Below are 22,011 nucleotides of genomic sequence, written 5' to 3'. Positions count from 1 at the left end.
TACAGTCCACCCTTTGTGTTCTTGTGCAAAATCGAGCCGCTTTACTCTATTTGTGACCCTAAGTAAACACTTTTGTGTAGCTGGTCTGCTCCTTAGGCCAGCTTCATTGAGCTGCTGCCTAATGGTAGACCTCGAAGCCCTCAGTGTCGAGCTTTATCGTAACTCTTAAAGCGAGGCACGGGTGGCGTCACACCAGCTGAAACAATGAACAAATCCTCCTCATTCATTGTGGCTCTTTGTGGACGTTCGTAAGGGGCATCCTTGATGCACCCTTCTTTCTTGTAGGATTGCAATATCCTGTTCACAGCTTTAAGCGACCGTCTTGTCATCTCTGCCATATTTTTTTTAGTATAGTTCCTAAAACGCAGTTCAATAATCTCCACTCATTCTTTCTCTGGTACACGGGCCATGTGAACAAGGCAAATGATTTAGCACTGTTCTGGTCAGATGAAAAAGATGGACTGAGATAAGACAAACGAGCACCACCTTTATTCAAACCAATCTTGAATCCTGTAAAGCTGCTTGTATCTGTAGAGAGTCGCATAGTTATTATTGTTGAATGCCTAGTTACTACTGTGGAGTGTTGTTATTGTTGAGTGCCTCAGTCATTCGTTGTACCAATGACCGAAGGAAGGAGATGACATTGCATGTTGGCTTTTCAAAATCATTTCCTTTTTATCTTAAGCAGTTTAAAGATGCAGTGCCCACCTTTCAATTCTCACCGCATCGCAATGCAATGTGCTCCAAGTTTTCCCCTAAGTGTGAAACAGCCTGTACATCTCACAGCACTTGAGCCACAATGAAATTGCATGTTTACCTCAACGAAGCATTTGTGTAGGGATAACTAACAACTCTGAGCAGCTTTCTGTACTGTTTAGTGTGTGGAATATTGACCTTTTGTCTCTCCTAATTACTAAAGCAGGCTGCACCTAGTGAACATTTTTATGCTATGATTTCATGGTTCCTGCATGATGATCATGATGATGGTCATTATGATGCAGGAGGCGAGTACATCTACGAGCAGGTGAATGAAGTGCACCACACGTCATCAATTCAGACGTACTTCCAGTGTGGGCCCCAGGAGACACGAGCTAACATGCTAGTGGAACTACTATGCCAACTCATCACTGAACCTTGCTACAACATCCTGCGCACTCAAGAGCAGCTAGGTGGGGCTTTTGATGTTGTTTGTTTCTAAATTAGATGGTGTGAATCCAGAAGGCAGCTAGTAGCGATATGTATTTATAAAGTGACTATTAAATAATCATATTCTGCAGAACTAAGTGGCTGCAATTACCTTAAATGATCTGCTGTTCCCAAAATGGCATGTTCAAAACATCAGGCCATGATTGAAATGCATGCTGGTCTTATGAAATTTCCTTGTAAAGTTTCATTTTGCTGGATTTGGTTGCAAATGTCAAAATGCCAGAGAATCGTTATTGTATATTGTGATGATGCACCATTTCACCTCATAACTTGAGAGCTCCAAATTGTATAAGCTATTTTCTGGGCATACAAACATTTTGCTTGTTTAGACAAGCATTGGTTATAGTGTTGCATGTATATATTGTCACGTGGTAGTGACGGTGAAGAAGGCAGCAAAACTGTGATTAACGAAACTAGCGTTTTATTAGGTGAACTTGTGTCCTCAAAAGCAGGCTACACTTAAAGAACAACGATAGTGGCAAACACACTTGGCGATCGTCGAAAATCCAATCAGCGGGTCAAGCGCGTCGGCTTTTTACATAGGTCATCGAAGGTTACAGAGTAATCGCTGGGACCCGCGTGTCTTCCAGAAAGTTCCACATAATTCGCGTCACACAGTGAAATCAGATTACACAAGGTTCGGTGACAACAGACAGCAAATAGGACGATTGATAACTTTCGAGAAACTTCCGATACATGCAAGCGCGTCATGCGCTATGCAATAAGATTTATTAGGCAGTGAAACGCGGTCACCCGATAAAGATAAACAAGTACACGTGTCAATACCCCCCTTTTAAAAAGCATTGTCCCGAGGCTACAAACATAGGAGAGCGAAACACAAAAGGACACTTATTAAAAGTAACAAAACAACGAAAAGAAACAAATTCCAAAGTAACACAGTCCGAAAAAAAGAAAGTCCAAAGGACTTTGACACAAAGTGCCAAAGTTCATTAGTACACAATGTGGACTATTTCAGGTCGTGAGCAGCGCCGCTATGATAGTGAAGTGCCATCTGGTACGACCTCATAGTCGAGTGCGCCAATGCGTCCGATGATCTTGTAGGGTCCGAAATAACGGCATAAAAGCTTCTTACTAAGTTCTCGTCAGCATATTGGGGTCCAAACCCAAACGCGGTCACCGAGCTGGTACGAGACGTAGCGTCGTCGAAGGTTGAGTGTCGGCTGTCGCTTCTCTGCTGGTTCTTGATCCGCAGGCGCGTGAGCTGTTGGGCATCTTTGGCACACTGGAGGTAGGTGGCGACGTCAAGATTGTCTTCGTCGGTGACGTGCGGCAGCATGGCATTGAGAGTCGTCCTCAGGTTCTTGCCGTAAACCAGCTTGAACAGCGTGATCTGTGTTGTTTCTTGCACCGCCGTGTTGTAAGCGAAGGTTACGTACGGCAGGATGGCATCCCAGGTCTTGTGTTCGACGTCTACGTACATTGCTAGCATGTTGGTGAGGGTCTTATTCAGGCGCTCCGTAAGACCGTTCATCTGCGGGTGGTAGGCAGTTGTCCTCCTGTGGCTTGTCTGGCAGTATTGCAGAATGGATTGGGTGAGCTCCGCTGTAAAGGCCATTACTCTGTCGGTGACGAAGACTTTTGGGGCACCATGCCGCAGCAGGATGTTCTTGACGAAGAATTTCACCACTTCGGCTGCGTTGCCTTTTGGCAGAGCTTTCGTTTCAGCGAAGCGGGTGAGGTAGTCCGTCGCCATGATGATCCACTTATTTCCGGTTTTTGACGTCAGAAAGGGCCCCAACAAGTCCATCCCGATCTGTTGAAATGGTCGGCAAGGAGGCTCGATCGGCTGTAGTAATCCTGCTGGCCTCGTCGGTGGTGTCTTGCGTCGTTGACAGTCTCGGCATGTCTTGACGTAACGGGCGACATAGGCAGTCAGGCCTGGCCAGCAATACTTTTCCTGTATCCTCGATAGTGTCCGGGAAAATCCGAGGTGTCCCCAACGGTCGGATCATCATGTAGGGCGTGCAATACTTCTGGACGCAGCCCTGAGGGAACAACAAGAAGGTAGTTGGCGCGGACTGGTGAGAAGTCCTTCTTTACAAGTAGGTTGTTTTGAAGTGAGAACGAAGACAATCCTCGCCTAAAGGCCCTAGAGAAACGTCGGTGTGCCCTTTCAAATACTCGACGAGGCTTTTTAGCTCTGGGTCTGCTCATTGCTGTTCAGCAAGTCTTCCGCATTTATTATTCCAAGGAAAGCGTCTTCATCCTCGTCATCTCGTGGTGGCGGGTCAATGGGGGCACTTGATAGGCAATCGGCATCACAGTGTTTTCGTCCAGACTTGTAGGTTACAGTGATGTCGTATTCTTATAGTCTGAGGCTCCACCGCGCCAGCCGTCCTGAAGGGTCCTTTAAGTTCACAAGCCAACACAATGTGTGATGGTCGCTGACGATTTTGAATGGCCTGCCATATAGGTAAGGGTGGAATTTTGCTGTAGAGCAAATGATGGCAAGGTGTTCCTCTTTAGTTGTAGAATAATTGCCTTCCACTTTTTACAGCAACCGGCTAGCGTAAGCTATTACCCGTTCAAATGCACATTTCCTCTAGACCAGGATGGCACCGAGGCCTAGGCTACTGGCGTCAGTGTGGATTTCGGTATCGGCATCCTAGTCGAAGTGCACAAGTACTGGAGGCGACTGCATGTGTCGTTTGAGTTCTTGAAATGCGCCGGCCTGCAGCGTTTCCCACTTGAACTCGACATGACATTTAGTTAAATGTGTCAGCAGCTCAGTGATGCGTGAAAAGTCCTTGACAAAGCGCCTGTAGTAGGCATACATGCCAAGGAATCTACGCACTGCCTTCTTGTCGATGGGCTGCGGGAACTTTGCGATGGCAGCTCTCTTCTGCGGGTCAGGGCGGACTCCAGATTTGCTGATGACGTGGCCCAGGAACAGAAGCTCATTGTAAGCGAAGCGGCACTTTTCTAGCTTCAGAGTGAGCCCTGATGACTTAATGGCCTCTAGTACTGTCGTGAGCCGCCTAAGGTGATCGCCGAAATTTCTGGCGAAGACGACGACGTCATCCAAGTAAACAAGACAGGTCTGCCACTTCAATCCTGCTAACACCGTGTCCATGACGCACAGGAACGTTGCAGGCGCCGAGCACAGTCCGAATGGCATGAGCTTGAACTCGTTGAAGCCATCTGGCATGATGAAGGTGGTCTTTTTGCGATCTCTCTCGTCGACTTCAGTTTGCAAGTAGCCAGACTTGAGATCCATCGACGAGAAGTATTTAGCATTGCAGAACCGATCCAATGCATCTATCCGTGGTAGGGCATATACATCCTTATTTGTGATTTTATTCAGTCGACAGTAATCGACGCAGAAACGTAAGGTTCTGTGCTTTTTCTTCACCAAGACAGCAGGAGATGCCCACGGGCTTTTCGACGGCTGGATGATGTCGTCGTGCGACATTTCGTCAACTTGTTGTCTTAGTGCTTCACATTCTCGCGTCGAAACTCTGTAAGGGCGCTGGCGGAGTGGTCGAGTGCACTCTTCGGTTATGCGATGCTTTGCGACTGGTGTTTGTCGAATCCTCGATGACGTCGAAAAGCAGTCTTTGTATCGTCGGAGCAGACTTCTGAGCTGTTGCTGCTTAATTATGAGGTGATTTGGATTTATGTTGAAGTCTGGTTCGGGAACTACGGTCTTCGGGGTAGATGCAGCAGAATCCGAGAGGACAAACGTATTGCTAGATTCCAGAATTTCCTCGATGTATGCGATCGTCATGCCCTTGTTGATATGCTTGAACTCCTGGCTGAAGTTTTCAGCATCATTTTTGCTTTCCCTCCGTGCAGTCGAGCGATCCCTCTTGTGACGCCAATTCCATGGTTAAGCAGTAGATGCTGGTCGCCTTCGATAACGCCTTCTACGTCTGCTGGTGTTTCGGTACTGACGGAAATAACAATGCTGGAGCGAGGCAGGACGCTCTCTTGATCTTCAAGCACACTCAAGGCATGGTGACTATGGCAGCTCTCTGGTGGTATCGCTTGATCTTCTGACAGTGTTATCGACTTCGACTTTAGGTCGATGACTGCATTGTGTTGTATCAGGAACTCCATGCCGAGAATGACGTCTCGTGAACACTGTTGGAGGATAACGAATTTGGCAGGGTAAGTGCAGTCATGAACCGTAATTCTTGCCGTGCAGATTCCAGTTGGTGTTATTAGGTGTCCTCCAGCGGTCCCAATTTGGGGGCCTTCCCACACAGTCTTAACTTTCTTCAACTTGGCGGCGAAGGGTCCACTCATGACGGAGTAGTCGGCTTCTGTGTCTACTAATGCGGTGACTGCGTGGCCATCGAGAAGCACGTCGAGATCGGTGGTTCTTTGTCTTGCGTTGCAGTTAGCTCTCGGCGTCGAATCACTGCTGCGTCGCATTGATGTGTGGCTGGTACGTTGTGGCATCAGGTCCTTATTCGGCGCGTTCTTTGCTTTCAGGCTTCGTTGGGATGGTGGCATGTCGTTGTGATGTCGAGATAGACTCGGCATCTTCGTGGGTGGCAGAGGATCTTCGTCATTTCAACGAACAACAACCGCACCTCAATTGGTTGCTGCTTTTAGTTTTCTGGATATCGGCTTGCAGACCGGCCCTGGGCTTGGTCAATGTGTGGTCGGCATTGTGGGGACAGGTCGCGACCAGGTGACAGTGAACTGGATGGTCGTCGAGAGTTCCACTGAATGGCGGCTATGTAATTGACGCTGTCATGTGGGTGCTCCCCAAGCTGTGGACGCGGCGCGTTGACAGCGAACCCTCTCAGTCCCAAGTCACGGTATGGGCATCGGCGGTACACATGGCCGGCTTCTCCGCAGTGATAGCAGAGCAGGCGGTGGTCGGGGGCTCGCCAAATGTCCGTCTTCCTCGCGTATCTGCGCTGGGCGACGAGTGCGTGTGCTGGCGGCGGCGATGGTAGACAACTGAATTGCGGCGTTACAGGGCTCTGGCACGGTTGCGGAGGACAACCGTGATGGTGTGCGACGGCGGCGTAGGTCATCACTTCCGGCTGGGGCTGCGATAATTGTGATTTCACCTCAGGAACTCCAAGCAATCGCTGAACCTCTTCTTTCATGATGTCGGCGATCGAGGCCACTTGAGGCTGCGACAAAGGCAAGACCTTGCGCAGTTATTCGCGCACAATGGCCCTGATGGTCTCTTGAAGGTCATTGGAACCCAGTTCTTGGATGGCGCACTGCGGCGTGAGCACTTGTCAGTTATACTGTAGAGTGCGCACTTCCAGAGTGTTCTCAATCATCGATGCCTCTGTACAAAACTCAGCTACGGTCTTGAGCGGGTTGTGAATCAATCCAGTGAAAAGTTCTTGCTTGACGCCTCGCATCAGGAAGCGGACTTTTTTCTCCTCCGACATTTCCGGGTCGGCTTGCCGGAAAGGACGGGCCACCTCCTCCGTGAAGATCGCTATGGTCTCATCGGGAGGTGGTACTCGAGTTTCCAGTAGAGCTTGGGCACGCTCTTTACGCACAACGGTTTTGAATGTTTGTAGTAAGCCGCTTCGGATAGAACCATGAGAAACTTCCGATACATGCAAGCGTGTCCTGCGCTGTGCGATAACATTTGTTAGGCGATGAAACGCGGTCACCCGATATAGTTAAACAAGTACACTTGTCAATATCGTATTTCCCCACTGCATTTGTAATTCAGTTCTGCTTTTTAGAGAAAGTATTTTAAAGAAAATGGCTGTAGTAGGAATATGTTGCACATACTCTGAGGTGTACGCAAGTTCTAGTAGAAACAAGTCTGTCGAGGCTGGTATTTTTCTTAATTTTTGGGTAATGTATTGATTATGATAAAAGAAAATGAAGGTCACAGCCCAATTTTCTGAATTTTGTGGCAAAACCCTAGCACCGGTATGTCAGTGTGACATCACAAATTTCAAAGTACAGTCAATGACCGATTTCTTCAGACATGCCTGATAATTTGGACACATTTGCAGTGCCATCACGTACGTACCTTATAGAGCCCCTGTGTACTGTTGTCTGGATTTTCAGACGCTGACACCCTTCGCCGTCTGATTTATCAGATTTGCCGTAACCGCAGGTCCAAAACAGCATCAATCGAAGCCACTGCTACCGCCATTTTGATTTTTGAGCCACAGGCTATAGAAATGCCTGGCGCACAGTTTTAGCCATTTGGATTTAGTACTACAAGTATCTTAAATTGACTGAAGTAAGACACTACTAACCATCATGCCAGAATGCGACCGGCATCATTACAATGGGAAAGTCAATTTAGAAAAGCGACCTAAAGAGCTTGAAGTGTCCAATTTAGCAGCTGCTTAGCTGCAAAAAGTTGCAACTACTAAAACAAGGAGATTTAACTATTTTTCATTGTATGTCTATGAGTTTCCCCTCCTTGGATTTTGGCCTTTGGCATCCTTGAACTCCTTGAATTGTCCTTGAATTCGGGTCAAATGTGATGTGCAAACCCTGATTGCAGTGATACCAGGAGTGGAAAGGGGCCACTGTCACAGGACATTATGTGTTCCTTAATTATATATGTGTGCACCCGCCATCTCCTGTCGCAGTATGAGCACTGAGACACCTATTGTTGTACTGGCTGGCCTTCAGAGTTATATTTCAGACATGGCTGTGGAGATTTCAGTCCTTGAGGGCACTTATAGTCATGCTTTCATTTTTTCGGATGTTTTCACGGTCCCTAGGGAGTCTGAAAAAGTCTGACGTTGACTGCATGTGTTCTGTATTTGGGCCGTTGTGGACTCTGTAAAAGTTCTTGAAACTTGCCAAATTCAGTCATCTCATTTATAATACAGTGTAGTTTATGTTTAGTGATAAAACATATTAACTAGGTATGAGCAGCTGCCATCAAAATTGATGATGTCTCTGTGAGCTGGCGCAGAAACTTCATGATGGCAGTGCCATCTGCCTTTAATTTTTGTGCTGTTTTACAGCGAATCTGTTAGCCTCTAGCTAGTAGGCGTCTGCATTCGTGGGGAAAAAAATGTGGGCCTATTCCAGAATGATCCAGTACCACCTGCGGTGGAGGTGAAGCAGGCTTCAGGCACCCAGCAAAGGGAAACAAAAAGTGCTTATATTCTTTGGAATCACGCGTACCGCATTCGTTTCAATAAATAACAAGCACAAAACAAGCTTCCAAACCACATAATTGATGATAAGCAGCTCTTGATAACAATGCAAAGCACGTAGCGCTCCCCGCATACATCTCCCAGTAAAGATTATTATTGTTGCGAAAAATATTTACAAAAAATATTACGAAAAATATTTTTTTAGTGTTTAAGGAATACCTATTTGTATCTTCTCACATGTATAGCACACTTGTAGAGCTATCTAATGATGTATCACACATATTTTAGACTGACCACCAAGGCTACTTTTCTGACCTTGGACAGAAATATTTTTGCAGAAAAAAATTGAACTTTGGTTGTTTTTTTCAGGCGACCGGCTAAACCTTCAAAGCTTCAAATATTTTTAGGCTATACTATGTGAACTGGGCTACAACTCTGTATTTGTGCATTCCAAATTTTTCTGTGTTCTGAAACAAAAATTCAAACTTTGCAATTTTCCTCCCTTTTTTTCTGGTGCCGAAAGCACTCGGAAGTATTCAGATATTTGAAAAATTGGCTATTTTAGTAGCCACACCACTTCTTTGTCTTGGCATACACACCATTTGAACAACTGGATCATACAATGTGCCTTTTAAAAAAAATGTTGATTGGTGCCTTCTAGCTCAACTGGAAAAATAAATTACCCCTGAAATGCTAGAAAATTTTTTGCAATAAAAATAAACTTGGAGAACGATTTTTGAACTTAAGAGCATATGTGGAAAGTTTTTTAGTTATATCTGTGATGTTCGAAAAAAATGCTGGTTGATTTGGCGTGACCCATATAATTTTTCTCTTTAGTGTCCCTTTCATAATGCTCTCTTGCAACCATTTATTTATGTTGAGCTTGGTTCTGGTCTATAACTGAATATAAATCAATTTGACTACTATTATAAATATTGGATTGACATTATTCTATATATTGCTAAAAAAAAGTGAAGTGCATTAAAAAGCATTTGGGACTTGTTTCCTTCCTTCTGCTGGAGCGGAGAAGCTGAATTTTGAAGTGCATTTTCTTCTGTACTCATAATGGGTAGAATCATGAATAGCAAGGATGGCAAAGGAATCGACAAGTGCAAGCATTGACTTAAGTAGATTGGAAGTATAGGTAGAAATTGCGAAAAAAGTTTCTCATTTTGGAATCTCGAGCTCATTTAACACTAACCTGCAAAGTTTGTTACCTCATGCTTGTATCAGTTGTAACAAAATCAGTTTGCGCTAGTATTTCTCTGAGCTGAAGCCAAAATTTACACCAAAACCCCTGAAATGAGCAGCAGTCATTGCACACATGCTATTGAAGTCAACTTCGTTGTACTTGAAAGAAAAGCTCAACTTCTCCCTATCAGTGGGTCCTTTTGCTCTGTAGTGTTCTGGAAAACACTCGTCAAAAGAAAGTACCAACGCTGTTGACTGCCAGGCACGTATGAGGGAAGCACAGCATCCTATTGTCCGAGCAGCTTACCTGTTGTCTGCTTCATGACGTTGGAGTGCGCACATGTGTGCACCATTTTGTCTTCTTGTTGAAGAGGTGTGCAGTAGTGACAGGTAAATAGTAAACCTCAGGTTTGAATCACATCCAAAGTGAATAATAATCCTGGTCGAATAATTTTGAATCAACTAGTTCGAATACTGGTACTCTTCTATACCACATATTTTGATGAAGAAAATGCCAAAGCACTTGTAGTTAGGCTGGTCCAAATTCAAATTTTTTGTTAGGAAGTGAATTGTATATTAGAGAATGATTTTGAAACGAATAGTTGTGGTATTTGCATAAATATCTTGACACAGTGGCCAGAAGTTGACAAGTTAAAACTGAAAATGGGGGAGGAAAAAGGCTTTATTCGCAAACATGAAAAATTTTATTTATGGGGAACAGTTTATATATTTTTGTGTGTGTGCGTTGTGGAGATATTTTCACCCAGAAGCACAAGTACATATTTTACGATGCCAGCAGTATGGCCAACAGCACAGAACATTTATTTACTGACTTTTTCTCAGTGTTGTGGTCCAGTATACTTGAAGTTTCATGTTGGTCAAGGCCACAAGGGAGTTTCACTTTCCCCAGTAACAGAGCCGTGTGTTGCAAAGTGCGTTGCACACTGTCACAATTCTGCAAAGTGCAAATCCTGCATGTGACCTTGACTGCATGATGGCGGATGTTTAGGCAATGCTGTGCAAATTAAGCTCGGTGCTTTCTGCCTACATGTGAGCTTAACCCATTCCATCCAATAAGTGCAGACAATGAACTTGGAAGGGACACTTGATGTAGTTTTCAGTTGGTTGCCTGTAGATCTAAACGCTGCTTGTACAGCCTTCAGTCTAGCCCTTGTGCGTAATCCCAGGCCCATCACCAAAAAGTTGTCACTTTAGCATACACAAAAGAGGATGAACGTGAAAGCCTGTGCGTTCATGAGACATTCATTAAATTACTTGACACTCATTCGAATGCTATGTTACTTCCTTTTACTTGTTTTCTCCCCTCAAAGGTCATGGGTTCGAGTACCTTTATTTACTCTATCTTAATTAACTTTGCCTTAATTGACACCGAAGGTCATGGGTTCGACTCCCACCAATTGTCGTGGGTTCGACCATCAATTTTATGCCGTTGGCTTTTGGTCCCATCAAAGGTCCTAGGTTCGAGTGCCTTAATTAAAACCAAAGTTGTTAGGTTTGACTCCCACCAATGGTTATGCTTTTGATCATCAATGGTGGCACCATCAATTTTGGTGCCATTGAATTTTGATCCCACCAAAGGTTAAGAGTTAGACTCCACCAAAGGTTGCAAGTTTGAGGGCCTTAATTAACTTTGGCTTAATTAAAACCAAATGTGTTGGGTTCGACTCCCACCAACGGCTGTGGTTTTGACCATCATTGGTAGCACCATCAATTTCGGTGCCATTGAATTTTGATCCCATAAGGATAAGGGTTTGACTCCGCCAAAGGTCGCGAGTTCGAGTGCTTTAATTAACTTTAGCTTGATTTACACCAAAAGTTGTGGGGTCGACTCCCACCAAAGGTCCTCGACTAAAGGGCCTTAATTAACACCAAAAGTTGTGGGTTCAAGTGCCTTAATTAACTCTTTTTTAATTAACTGTGCCTTAATTAAAGGGACACTAAAGGCAAGTACTAAATCAAGCTAAGGTGATAGGGTAGTGCCCGAGAATCTCTTAAGGTGTCAATATTATTGTGAATAGAGCCTAAATAATCGAGAAATTGAAGTAAATGCAGGACATGATTAGAGACTCTCCCGGGACATTCAAGCACTTGCTTGATGACGAAAGCACTCCTCAGTGAAATTCTGTCACTAGTACTCAATCACTTGTTGCAGAAAACATCCTTGTATTGTATTATAAGATGAAATAAAATGCTACTTGTCCAGTTCTATTTCATTTTCAGAAAAAAAATAATAATAACTCAAATGCTAAGTGGCTATGGTGTTGGGCTGCTGAGCACGAGGTCGCGGGATCGAATCCCGGCCATGGCGGCCGCATTTCAATGGAGGCGAAATGCGATAATTCAATTTCAATTTATTTTTATTTCAAGAATTACAAGTGTTCTGGTGTATACCAAAGGCTAAAAGCTGTTGGAAAAACAGCTTGACTAGGCCAATGGTCCGTTACAAGGCATACATGGGGGTTGCATCAAAATCGTAGCATTGTTAGACACTCAGAACAAATTAATTACATAAATGCACAATAACAAGACCGAAAATAATATAGAAACCAAGAGAAAAAACATATTTGATACATCAGAAAAAGGGAAGTATGTGTGCATGGGTTACCAACAAAGCTAACACAATTCGTTCTGATATAGAGACTAGATAATACAGAAAACACCCATGTGCTTAGATTTAGGTGCACGGTAAAGAACCCCAGGTGATCAAAATTTCCGGAGTCCTCCATTACAGCGTGCCTCATAATCAGAAAGTGTTCTTGGCACACAAAACCCCATAATTAAAAAAAAAAAACATTGAAATTACCCTTGATAATGACAAGGGCAGTCGAAAGGTTTTGTTTTCACTCGACTTCATGCTGCCCACACTTTCGCGTTTCAGTAGTTTCATTATCACGTAGTGCTGTGGTGGTTTTGCTGGCTTGCGAAACTTACACAAACTGCATGTAGCAGAGATTTCAACTTCCATGTGATGTCGCGGGATGCCCGAACAGTCTGTGCCACTTGACCAAACAACAGCTGCAGCGTCGAATCCACAGTGCGTGTCTTGGCTCAGTACCGCCATCTGTCGAACACCGTTTCACTCACCGACGGCAGCACAGGGTGATGATGGCGTATGCAATGTCACCACTCTCCCAGTTGGGTGGCGAGAGATTTGAATTTCGAAGAAGGGGTATTCAGACCCTTCGGATGCAATTTTCTGGTAAACTAAGTCTTTTCATGGCACGAAACAAGCATTGTGAGGTTCGTGGAATGGTATTTAAACAGTACATATTGACTTAGTATTTGCCTTTAGTGTCCCTTTAACTTTGCCTTAACACCAAAGGTTGTGGGTTCGACTCCCACCAATGCTTGTGGGTTCAGCCATCAATAGTTGCACAATCAATTTTGGTTATTAAACTTTAGTCTCACGAAAAATCGAGGGTTCGAGTGCCTTAATTAACATTGCCTTAAAGGGCCCCTCACCAGGCCCCATAGCAAATTTTGGTTATATGCTGGAAGTTGTTACGTGTCCTCTAGGGAGCGTTCTGCCGCAAAAATTGTTCAAATCAGCTTATTAATAGCCGACAGAAATATTTCAGTGCCGCGAACCCATGATTTCAGCAGGTGGGCTCCACTGCCAAGCAAGACACTCTCTGCACTCGCCCAGTCTAGCCTCCATGAGCAAAATTCCTTCCCTGTGTTCTCCCATACCGGACCTCGATGATCGCGTGACGCATACGTCACATGCCCCGCCTTTTTTTTTTTTCTCTCATATCTTTTTTTTTTTTCGGCGCTACGCACTTCCGCTGATGCCGACACACGCGAGCTGGTGTCTCGTTTGCACAGCACATGATTTTGCGCGCTGTGCACAAGGAACATTGACTAGCAGTATAATTCAGTGCTACACGAATACTGAGCCAGAATAAGTGGATTGCAGAGCATGATCACATGCTGGAACACAGTAGAAAATGGCATAGTTTCGGTACCTACGCACGTGACCGCACGACCGTGGGAACAAACAGACAAAGCGGTAGTACATCTCTCTTCCTTTGGTATGAAGTAAACCAAAAAATGCAGAGACATTCCATTTGTGTGTTTTATTATTTGTCTAAACTTCGATTCGTCAATTCAAGCAACCGATCGCACCGATAACAGATGTTGTCTTGAATAATTCTCAAAGTCACGTGTAACCACAAGCGACGTCACACTGCGGACACCAGTATGTAGGCGCAGGCACACGAGTATGTCATCCTCCGGCTTGGAGCGCGGCAGCCGTGAGTAGAAGGAAAAACAGCGTTCAGTTCAAAATTTCAGATCTTTCCGCAGCGCATAGTGATTTAATACTTTGCAGGCACGATCGTTATCGCACAATGTATACTCTGCGCTTGTCAGCTCGAAATGGCCAGATCTAGTGAGGGGCCCTTTAATTAAAACCAAAGGCCTTGGGTTCGACTCCCACCAGTGGTTGTGGTTTCGACCATCAATGGTGGCACCATCAATTTTGGTGCCATTGAATTTTGATCCCACCAAAGGTCATGGGTTCGACTCCCACCAAAGGGCCTGGGTTCGAGTGCCTAAATTAACTCTACCTTAATTATCCTTGCCTTAACACCAAACGTGGTGGCTTCGACCCCCACCAAAGGTCCTGGGTTCGAGTGCCTTAATTGAGACTACCTTAATTAACTGTGCCTTAACTTCATCTTAATTAACACCAATGGTTGTGGGTTCGACTCCCACCAATGCTCGTGGGTTCGAACATCAGTGGTGGCACCGACAATTTTGGTTATTAAAATTTGGTCCCACGGAAGGTCAAGGGTCCAACTCGCACAAGAGTTCATGGGTTCGAGTGCCCTAAGTAATTTTGCCTTATTTAACACCAAAGATTGTGGGTTTGATTCCCACCAATGGTCATGGGTAACACATCAATTTTGATTTAATTGAATTTTGTTGCCATAACACCATGCAGTCAATTTTTCTATAATGCCGGACAACGGATTCTTCGACCCATGAGGCACTCGGGGCTTTCGCCTTAATGAGCGACAAAGTTCTCGTGCCGATTTCCGCCCGCCACCTGTTACGCTTAACCAGGTTCGGCGATGAGTTGATGGATATATATTCACAGCAAATGTACAGCCTGTATGGCCCTCTGAAAGTCGAGAAAACACCCACCAATAAAAGTGAGAATATGGGGAAACCTTAATGGCATCATTTTCTGGCATCGTGCGTGCAAATGATATTCTGCAAAATTGAACAACACTGTACAGCATCCGAAACATTGATCACCGTCATACAGTGATTCAATACAGTGCTGCACTCTGTTATGCTGTCAAGCCCTGAGGCTTATAATAAATGAAATGACACAGAACAGGTGGCGGTGCCGAAGATCTTGCCATTTCTCTCTCAAACCAACTTAATTTTACTCTGAAGTCATTTTTTTTTTGGGGGGGGGGGGGGGGATTTGTTATAGACTATTAGGTTTTCAAAGAAGCTTACTTTGTGTTTTTCTCTTACTTTCTTTGACCTTTCTTTTAAATTCACCCTTTTTTTGGGTGCAGAGAATCTGCGAAGGATGAGGTGAACCCTATCAAGTGCTGACAGTCTCTAAATGTTTGGAGGTCGTCATTTGTAACCACACTGAGCCTCAGCGACTTACCTATTTCAGTTACCAGTAGCAGCAAAGCTTTCTGCATGTTGCTTTTAATGCCATGTAATTAAAGATTTAACCTTCTGCTGTACTTGCTCAAGTCATTTAGTTCCAGTTTCAGACGTTTGACTGTTCAAGTTTATTTATTCATCCCTGCAATTTGAACTGTTGTCCTGTCTCACAGCGAAATTGTCATACTTAAGAGTGAGTTCATCCACCGTTGTAAAACAGTGCCGAAATTGTAAGCTGGTATATTATACTAAATTTTAAGTAATTAGAAGCTGTATCCATGAAACATCAATAAAATGGTATGTCTTGCCTAAATTCTTGTTGCCCTCTTTTCCCAAGGCTACTTGGTTGCAAGTGGACCGCGTCGATCAAATGGTGTTCAAGGCATCCGTATCATTGTCCAGTCAGACAGGCCACCTCTCTTTTTGGATAGCCGTATAGAGGCCTTTCTTGTGTACATTGAGGTAGGTGAATGATTTTTTGGCAATGCAGTGATGATGTTTAGCTGTGGCCGAACAAGTGTCTGGTGCCAGCATTTCGACCAGGGTTCTTGCTAGGTCCCAGACAGAGACATGTCCCCTTGTCGAAATGTTGGTTGCAGATACATCCCTGGTTTGACCACCGTCCATCCCTTTGAATTTCCATCTTCCTTTGTATTTATGTAAATGTGGTGTCTGTGACATAGGCATGTTTTTGCATTTTCTTGTTAATGTGCAAGTGCAGTTTTGACAGCGTGGCATTGGCAAGTGTGCCATATGTATATCTTACATGACGCCTTGTCAAGGAGAAAGCCATTTCATCTACATCATTGTACTGGCAGCACTGTTCCAAGTGTTTCTATCCGTGCCAACGAGCTTGCGATGGCACTGGGTTTATGTGGGCCGGGGGACATATTTTAATTCATTCAAGGGAGCAGACACATGAGAGCTGTGCCCCCTTTTCCCGGCACTTGTGTGTATGTGTGAGTTGCAAGAGAAAAATTTGGAGGCTGTGCCTAGTTACTACCAGAATCCTTCTATGCTTTTCTGGTCATGAAACTCCGTCATCACGCTGTGGGAGAGGTTCATACGCTGCTCGAAGCTGCCGCGACTTGGTGCCACTGTGCCACAGAGGGCATCATTCGCATACAAAAGCATTTAGAGCTGATTTATATGGTGCATTCTGTGCATGTGCTGGGCTATTTTTTGAGTTCGTCCTTGCAGCCGCTTCCGTGGCCGTATGCCGTTATCACAAGCATCACATTGAAGCACACACCTATTTTGACAAGCACGCTGTCTGCGTCTCTTTCCTCGACCGTCCTGCTCATCAGCATGTCAAAGTTTATCAGTCGGTGTGCGATCAGCATTTCCGTTTTGTGAATAGATAAACTCGTCCCGCAGCAGGCGTATAACTCGACTGAACTCTTTCCTTATCATGCCCATTGGGCATAGTTAGGCCGCTAACAATAGTTTGAAACGTCGCTTTCAAGGCCTCCCGGCGCCGCTCATGGACACACTGCGCTATCGGACATGAAGGAGAACTATATACTTTTTTTTATCTAAGCAGTTCGCTTTTTTCCGACCAGGCGGGGATTTTTTAACGCGCTTTGACGTTTCACGATCGTCAAAGCAGAAAGCAAAAATGGCCACCCACTATTGATTGTTTGAAACGCCGCTTTAGAGACCTTACGCACTGCTCACGTACACACTGCACCATTGGATGCGAAGGAGAATAACTATAGTTTTGTTTTCTAAGCAGTTAGATTTTTTTCAGGCCAGGTGCTAATTTTTGAATGCGCTCCGAAGTTTCGCGATCGTTAAAGTAGAAAGCAAAAATGGCTGCCTCTGGGAGTGGCGCGCGTTTCGAAATATTGTAGACGTCGAGATTCCGCTGCGGCTGATTTTATCAATAGATAGAGCTTCAGCGAGTCTTGGGATGCTGCCTGTTCGTCAGACTTTGACTCTGAGAGCGCTGACGATTCAAACCAGCTCGGAACAACCGCAGCCACAGCCTGGCACGCCCAACTGTAGTGCTTGCACTTAAATTTGCAGTTAAACCTAATGGCCGGGTTACTCGGGCACAAGAGGTAGTAGGATTAGGTTCAACTAGCTGCGTCAACGTTTCACGTGCTCACTGGCAGTTTGTGGGACCATCCTGTGAAAGGCTTAGCAACAGGGCGTAATAATGGATGAACATTATCATTTCGAAGTACCACCATTTGAGTGACCATACACGTCGAAACAACTGAATCTAAGATAATTGCGCTTACTGAAACATGGCTAAATTCATCTGTGGATAATTGAGAATTGTTCTGCATTTTTCCCGATTTTGATATTTCGCAGCACTGTGCGACTGAGGCAGATAAAGAAGAAGTAGAGTGTGCACGCATTGGCTCAGTTGTAGCCTGTACTCTGCGCCGTCTGGTCCTTCCCTGTGGCTTCCCCCCCGACCTTGTTTCACTCTGTAAATAAAAATCTTCCATAACATCTTTGGTGGAGGTGCGGGGTAAATCCTGGACGATCCAGCTCTACCGATTGTCCGACAGAGTAGACACTTGACTGGTTTACAACCACAAGCAGCGGACATGGTTAATTCCGGAGAAGGCAATGACGACCCCACCGGCGGCGAACCAGGCAGCAATCGCCCTGGGCAGGCTGGCTACTGGACACCGCTGCGGGAGCCACCTACCTTTTCGGGGAAGGCGAATGCACACATCGACGGCTGGATGAAACACTACAAAAGAGGGAGTCACCAACACACTGGAGCCCTGCGAAGCAGCTTGATAACATGTTTTTATTTATTTTTTTTCTCGCTGGAACAGCTCTCCTCTGGTTTGAAAACCACGAGAATGTGCGGACAAGCTGGGATAATCTTGTAGAAGAATTCACAAATTGCTTCGGGGACCTGATCTCTAAGAAGAAGGCTGAGCAGACGGCTTGCCCGAAGAACTCAGTTACCTGATGAAACTTGTACAACATACATAGAGGCTGTTTTGAAACGACGGGGAATCGTCAGCGCCACCCTGACAGATGAAGACAAAGTAGGACATTTGATTAAAGGAATCGCTGAAGATGTTTATAATTTTCTTATAACGAAGGAAGATCTTAGTACTCCATCTGATTTGAAGAAACACTGCCGGGCATTTGAAGTGCTGAAAATGAGAAGGATTGGAACAAAGTTCGTACGCTTGGACAATGTCACCACTATTGCAAGTGTGTCCGTCCCAGCCCATGGCGACATGTCCTCGGGGATACAGCAAGTGGTTGAAGAAGAGCTCGAATGGCTTAAAGTTGTTGACTGCGCTCATATGTGCCATCAGTGTGCATTTGACGATCGCTCTCACGTGCCACCGGCGACTTCGGCACGTCAGAGTTACTGAGAACCTTGCAGCGCCTATGCTGATCGTCTGGAAAGCAACAACTTGCGACCGCAACCGAGAGGTCTGGGCCGCCAGCAAGATGCACCACAACAATTCTTTCGCGGGCTCCTCCCTCATACAACGAGCCTGCAAGTTCGTTCTTACCGGCAATAATGATCAATCTGCTCGATCGATAACTGCTTGATCGTGAAATTTGCAGTAGACATCGATCACTCTTGATGACGCTTTCTACATCTGCGGGTGTTTCGGTACCGACGGAAATAACAATGCTGGAGCGAGGCGGGATGCTCACTTAATCTTCTAGCACACTCAAGGCATGGTGACTACGAGAGCTCTCCGGCGGTATCACTTGACATTCCGACAGCGTTATCGACTTTGACTTCAGGTCTTTAATTATGCTGTGTTGGCTCAGGAAGTCCATGCCGAGAACGACATCTCGTGAACACTGTTGGAGGATAACAAAGGTGGCAGGGTAGGTCTGGTTATAAACCGTAAATCTTGCAATGCAAATTCCAGTTGGCATTATTAGGTGTCCTCCAGCTGTCCGGATTTGAGGGCCTTCCCATGCAGTCTTAACTTTCTTCAACTGGGTGCAAGGGCTCCACTCATCATGGAGTAGTCAGCTCCTGCGTCTGCTAAGGTGGTGACTGTGGCCATCGAGAAGCACGTCGAGGTCTGTGGTTCTGTGTCTTGCATTGCAGTTAGGTCTTGGCGTCGGATCACGGGTGCCTCGTGTTGACGTGTGGCTGGAACATCGCATTGTCAAGTCTTTTGTCAGTGTATTGTTTGCTTCTAAGCTTCTTCAGGATGGTGGCGTCTCGTTGATATATCGTCGAGATAGTCTTTTCTGCATCTTCGGCGGAGGATCTTTGTCAGTTCGACGAACAGCAACTGTACCTCCATCGTTTGCTGCTTTTAGTTTTCTGGATATAGGCTCGCAAACCAGCCCTGAGCTGGGCCAGTGTATGGTCAGCATTGTGGCGACAGGTTGCAGCCTGGTGATGGCAAATCGGACGGTCGTCGAGAACTCCACTGAGTGGCGGCGAGGTAGTCGGCGATGTCATGAGGGCGCTCTCCAAGCTGTGGACACGGCGCCTTGACGGCGAACCCTTGCAGTCCCAAGTCACGGTATGGGCATCGGCAGTACACATGGCCAGCTTCCCTGCAATGGTAGCAGAGTGGTCGGTGGTCGGTGCCGTGCCAAATGTCTTTCTTCCTTGGAGTATTCGCTGGCTGACAGGTGGGCAAGGTGGTGGTGGCGGCTGTGGCAGCGTCTGGCTTGGGCTTGATCCCTGTGGTCTTCTCAGGAAGAGGTCCGTATTCCGGTAGAAGTCCTTGCTGCCTACGGCTAGCTTGCTGGCCTTGGCGACGTTGGTGTTGTCGTCGGGTTTCGGGCTTGAATTTCTGCTTTGAAGGGGCGTTTGGTACATGAACACACTGGCACCTCCACCAGATGTCGCATAGTAGTGACGCTAAAGAAAGCATCAAAACTGGGAATGACGAGACTAACACTTTATTGGACAAACCTGTGCCTTCAAAAACAGGCTACACTCAAAGAAAGGTGATAGCAGTGAACACAGCTGGTGATCAGCAAAAATCTGATCTGCCGGTCAGGTGCGTCATCTTTTATACATGGGTCATTGAAGGTTCCAGAGTAATCGCTGGTGCCCACGTGTCTTCCAGAAAATTCTACACAATTCACGTCGCACATGCAATCAGATTACACAAACTTCGATGACTACAGACAACGGGTAGAAAAATAAATGACACTCGAGAAACTTGAAGAAAGGGGGTTAACCAAGGGGCCCGATTTTTATTTATCGTATCATGAGAAGCCAACAATCAAAGACACCAAGGACAACATAGGGGAAATTACTTGTACTTACTAATTGAATTAAAGAAACAATAAATTAATGGCAATGAAAGTGGATGAAAAAACAACTTGCCGCAGGTGGGGAATATTCCCACGTCTTTGCATTACGTACACGTAATGCGTAAGCAAGCATGCATGCGCACGCCTAATGCGAAAATGTGGGATCGTTCCCCATCTATGGCAAGTTGCTTTTTCATCCACTTTCATAACCATTAAATAATCGTTTCTTTAATTCAATTAGAAAGTACAAGTAATTTCCCCTATGTTGTCTTTAGTGTCTTTGTTTGTTGGCTACTCGAGAAACTTTCAATACATGCGGGCGCGTCCCATGCTGAGCCGTTATGTTTGTCAGACGGTGAAAAGGGGTCACCTGAAAAAGATAAACGGTGTCTCTATGCAACATGGCAGCACCCATGAAAAAAAAACATCTCTACCGTAAGTGCTTTTTCATAATGTTTATCTTTAACCTTGACTGAAGTTGTGTTTTGCAGGGCTTGGGCATTGCAATATAGCTTACATGTCCACATGTCACCTGTATTTTTGCTTTTGTTGGGTGTAAATCCACCATAATTTCCACAGAATTACATTCAAGAAATGAGTGACCCGGAGTTTGAGTCTAACAAGACTGCCTTAGCAGCCCGACGCCTTGAAAAGCCCAAGAAGCTAGCTCAGTTGGCAAGCAAATACTGGATGGAGATTTTGTCTCAACAGTACAACTTTGATCGAGGTGAGTGGAATTCATTTGACTGGAACTTCCTGCTTTTCAAGTGGTACACTCTCGCCTGTGATTTCGGCTTGGGCACACCACGGCCTAATTGCGTGCATGCTTACTACATGAAGGCTTCGTGATGTTGACCAGCACTGCTTGAGTTTTCAAAACTTGATGAGTTTCCAAGTTTGTACAAAATGTACGGAATATTTTAGAACAATATCCCATATACAATCAAGCACAGTCGTCTTTAGGACCACACTTACATAGCATTGCTCCTGGAGTTGTGTGCTAGTTAACAGTTAACTTGTTTCCATGGTTGTGGTGCACTAATAATAGCTTGCCGCCCCTTTTGACGATGAGCTGCAGCATAGGGCCATGAGCTGCTGTGGCTGCACTGTAGTAAATTCACTGATTGATTGTGCCCAGTGTGCCTTGTGTAGTTGGTCACAGGCTCCAATGGCCAGACATTTTAATTTTTTTGCCACGCAGCACTTCAACATATCATGAAAGTCGTTTTTATGTCAGTGTCAAGAAATTAGTGTTCACTGTAGTGCATTAATGCATGAAATTCTTTAGCAGCATAATGTGGCATTAGGTAAGTGGTGGATCATAAGTATTAACCCCCTGAGAGTTAATTGTTTTTTTAGCCAAATGTGATCCCACAGGATAGAATTCTTTTATTGCACATTTAAAATAATCAGGCTGACCTTTCTAAAAAAAATTTACTGCAATTTTTTTAGGGACCATAAAGTGACCAAAATATTTTCTATAGGTAAACATGCATTGCTTATTCAGGAACACAGGTGGGCTTGCATAAATACCTATGATAAGAATAACAAAGTAAATGCACTCCAATAGGCATATTCCGATTCGGCACTTGGGCAATATGTAGTACGCATCGGAGGAATAGCCACTCAACTCACTTGTAGCAGAGCAACC

The 22,011-nt window shown here is 45.1% G+C and overlaps 1 protein-coding gene across 2 annotated transcripts in view; it reads left to right on the top strand.

Moving 5' to 3' along the window:
- The window catches only part of Ide (Insulin degrading metalloproteinase), a 247,923-nt gene that overhangs the window by 198,399 nt on the left and 27,513 nt on the right, over nucleotides 1-22,011 (top strand). For both annotated transcript variants that reach the window (XM_075676326.1, XM_075676325.1), the window contains exons 22-24: nucleotides 1,002-1,169; nucleotides 15,469-15,593; nucleotides 20,940-21,087. In XM_075676326.1, coding sequence (XP_075532441.1) covers nucleotides 1,002-1,169; nucleotides 15,469-15,593; nucleotides 20,940-21,087 — 441 coding nt within the window. The remainder of the gene's footprint in view (nucleotides 1-1,001; nucleotides 1,170-15,468; nucleotides 15,594-20,939; nucleotides 21,088-22,011) is intronic.

This window comes from Dermacentor variabilis, unplaced genomic scaffold (assembly GCF_050947875.1).
Source record: "Dermacentor variabilis isolate Ectoservices unplaced genomic scaffold, ASM5094787v1 scaffold_12, whole genome shotgun sequence".
Lineage (NCBI taxonomy): Eukaryota > Metazoa > Arthropoda > Arachnida > Ixodida > Ixodidae > Dermacentor > Dermacentor variabilis.
This window is presented reverse-complemented; position numbering and strand designations above follow the sequence as displayed.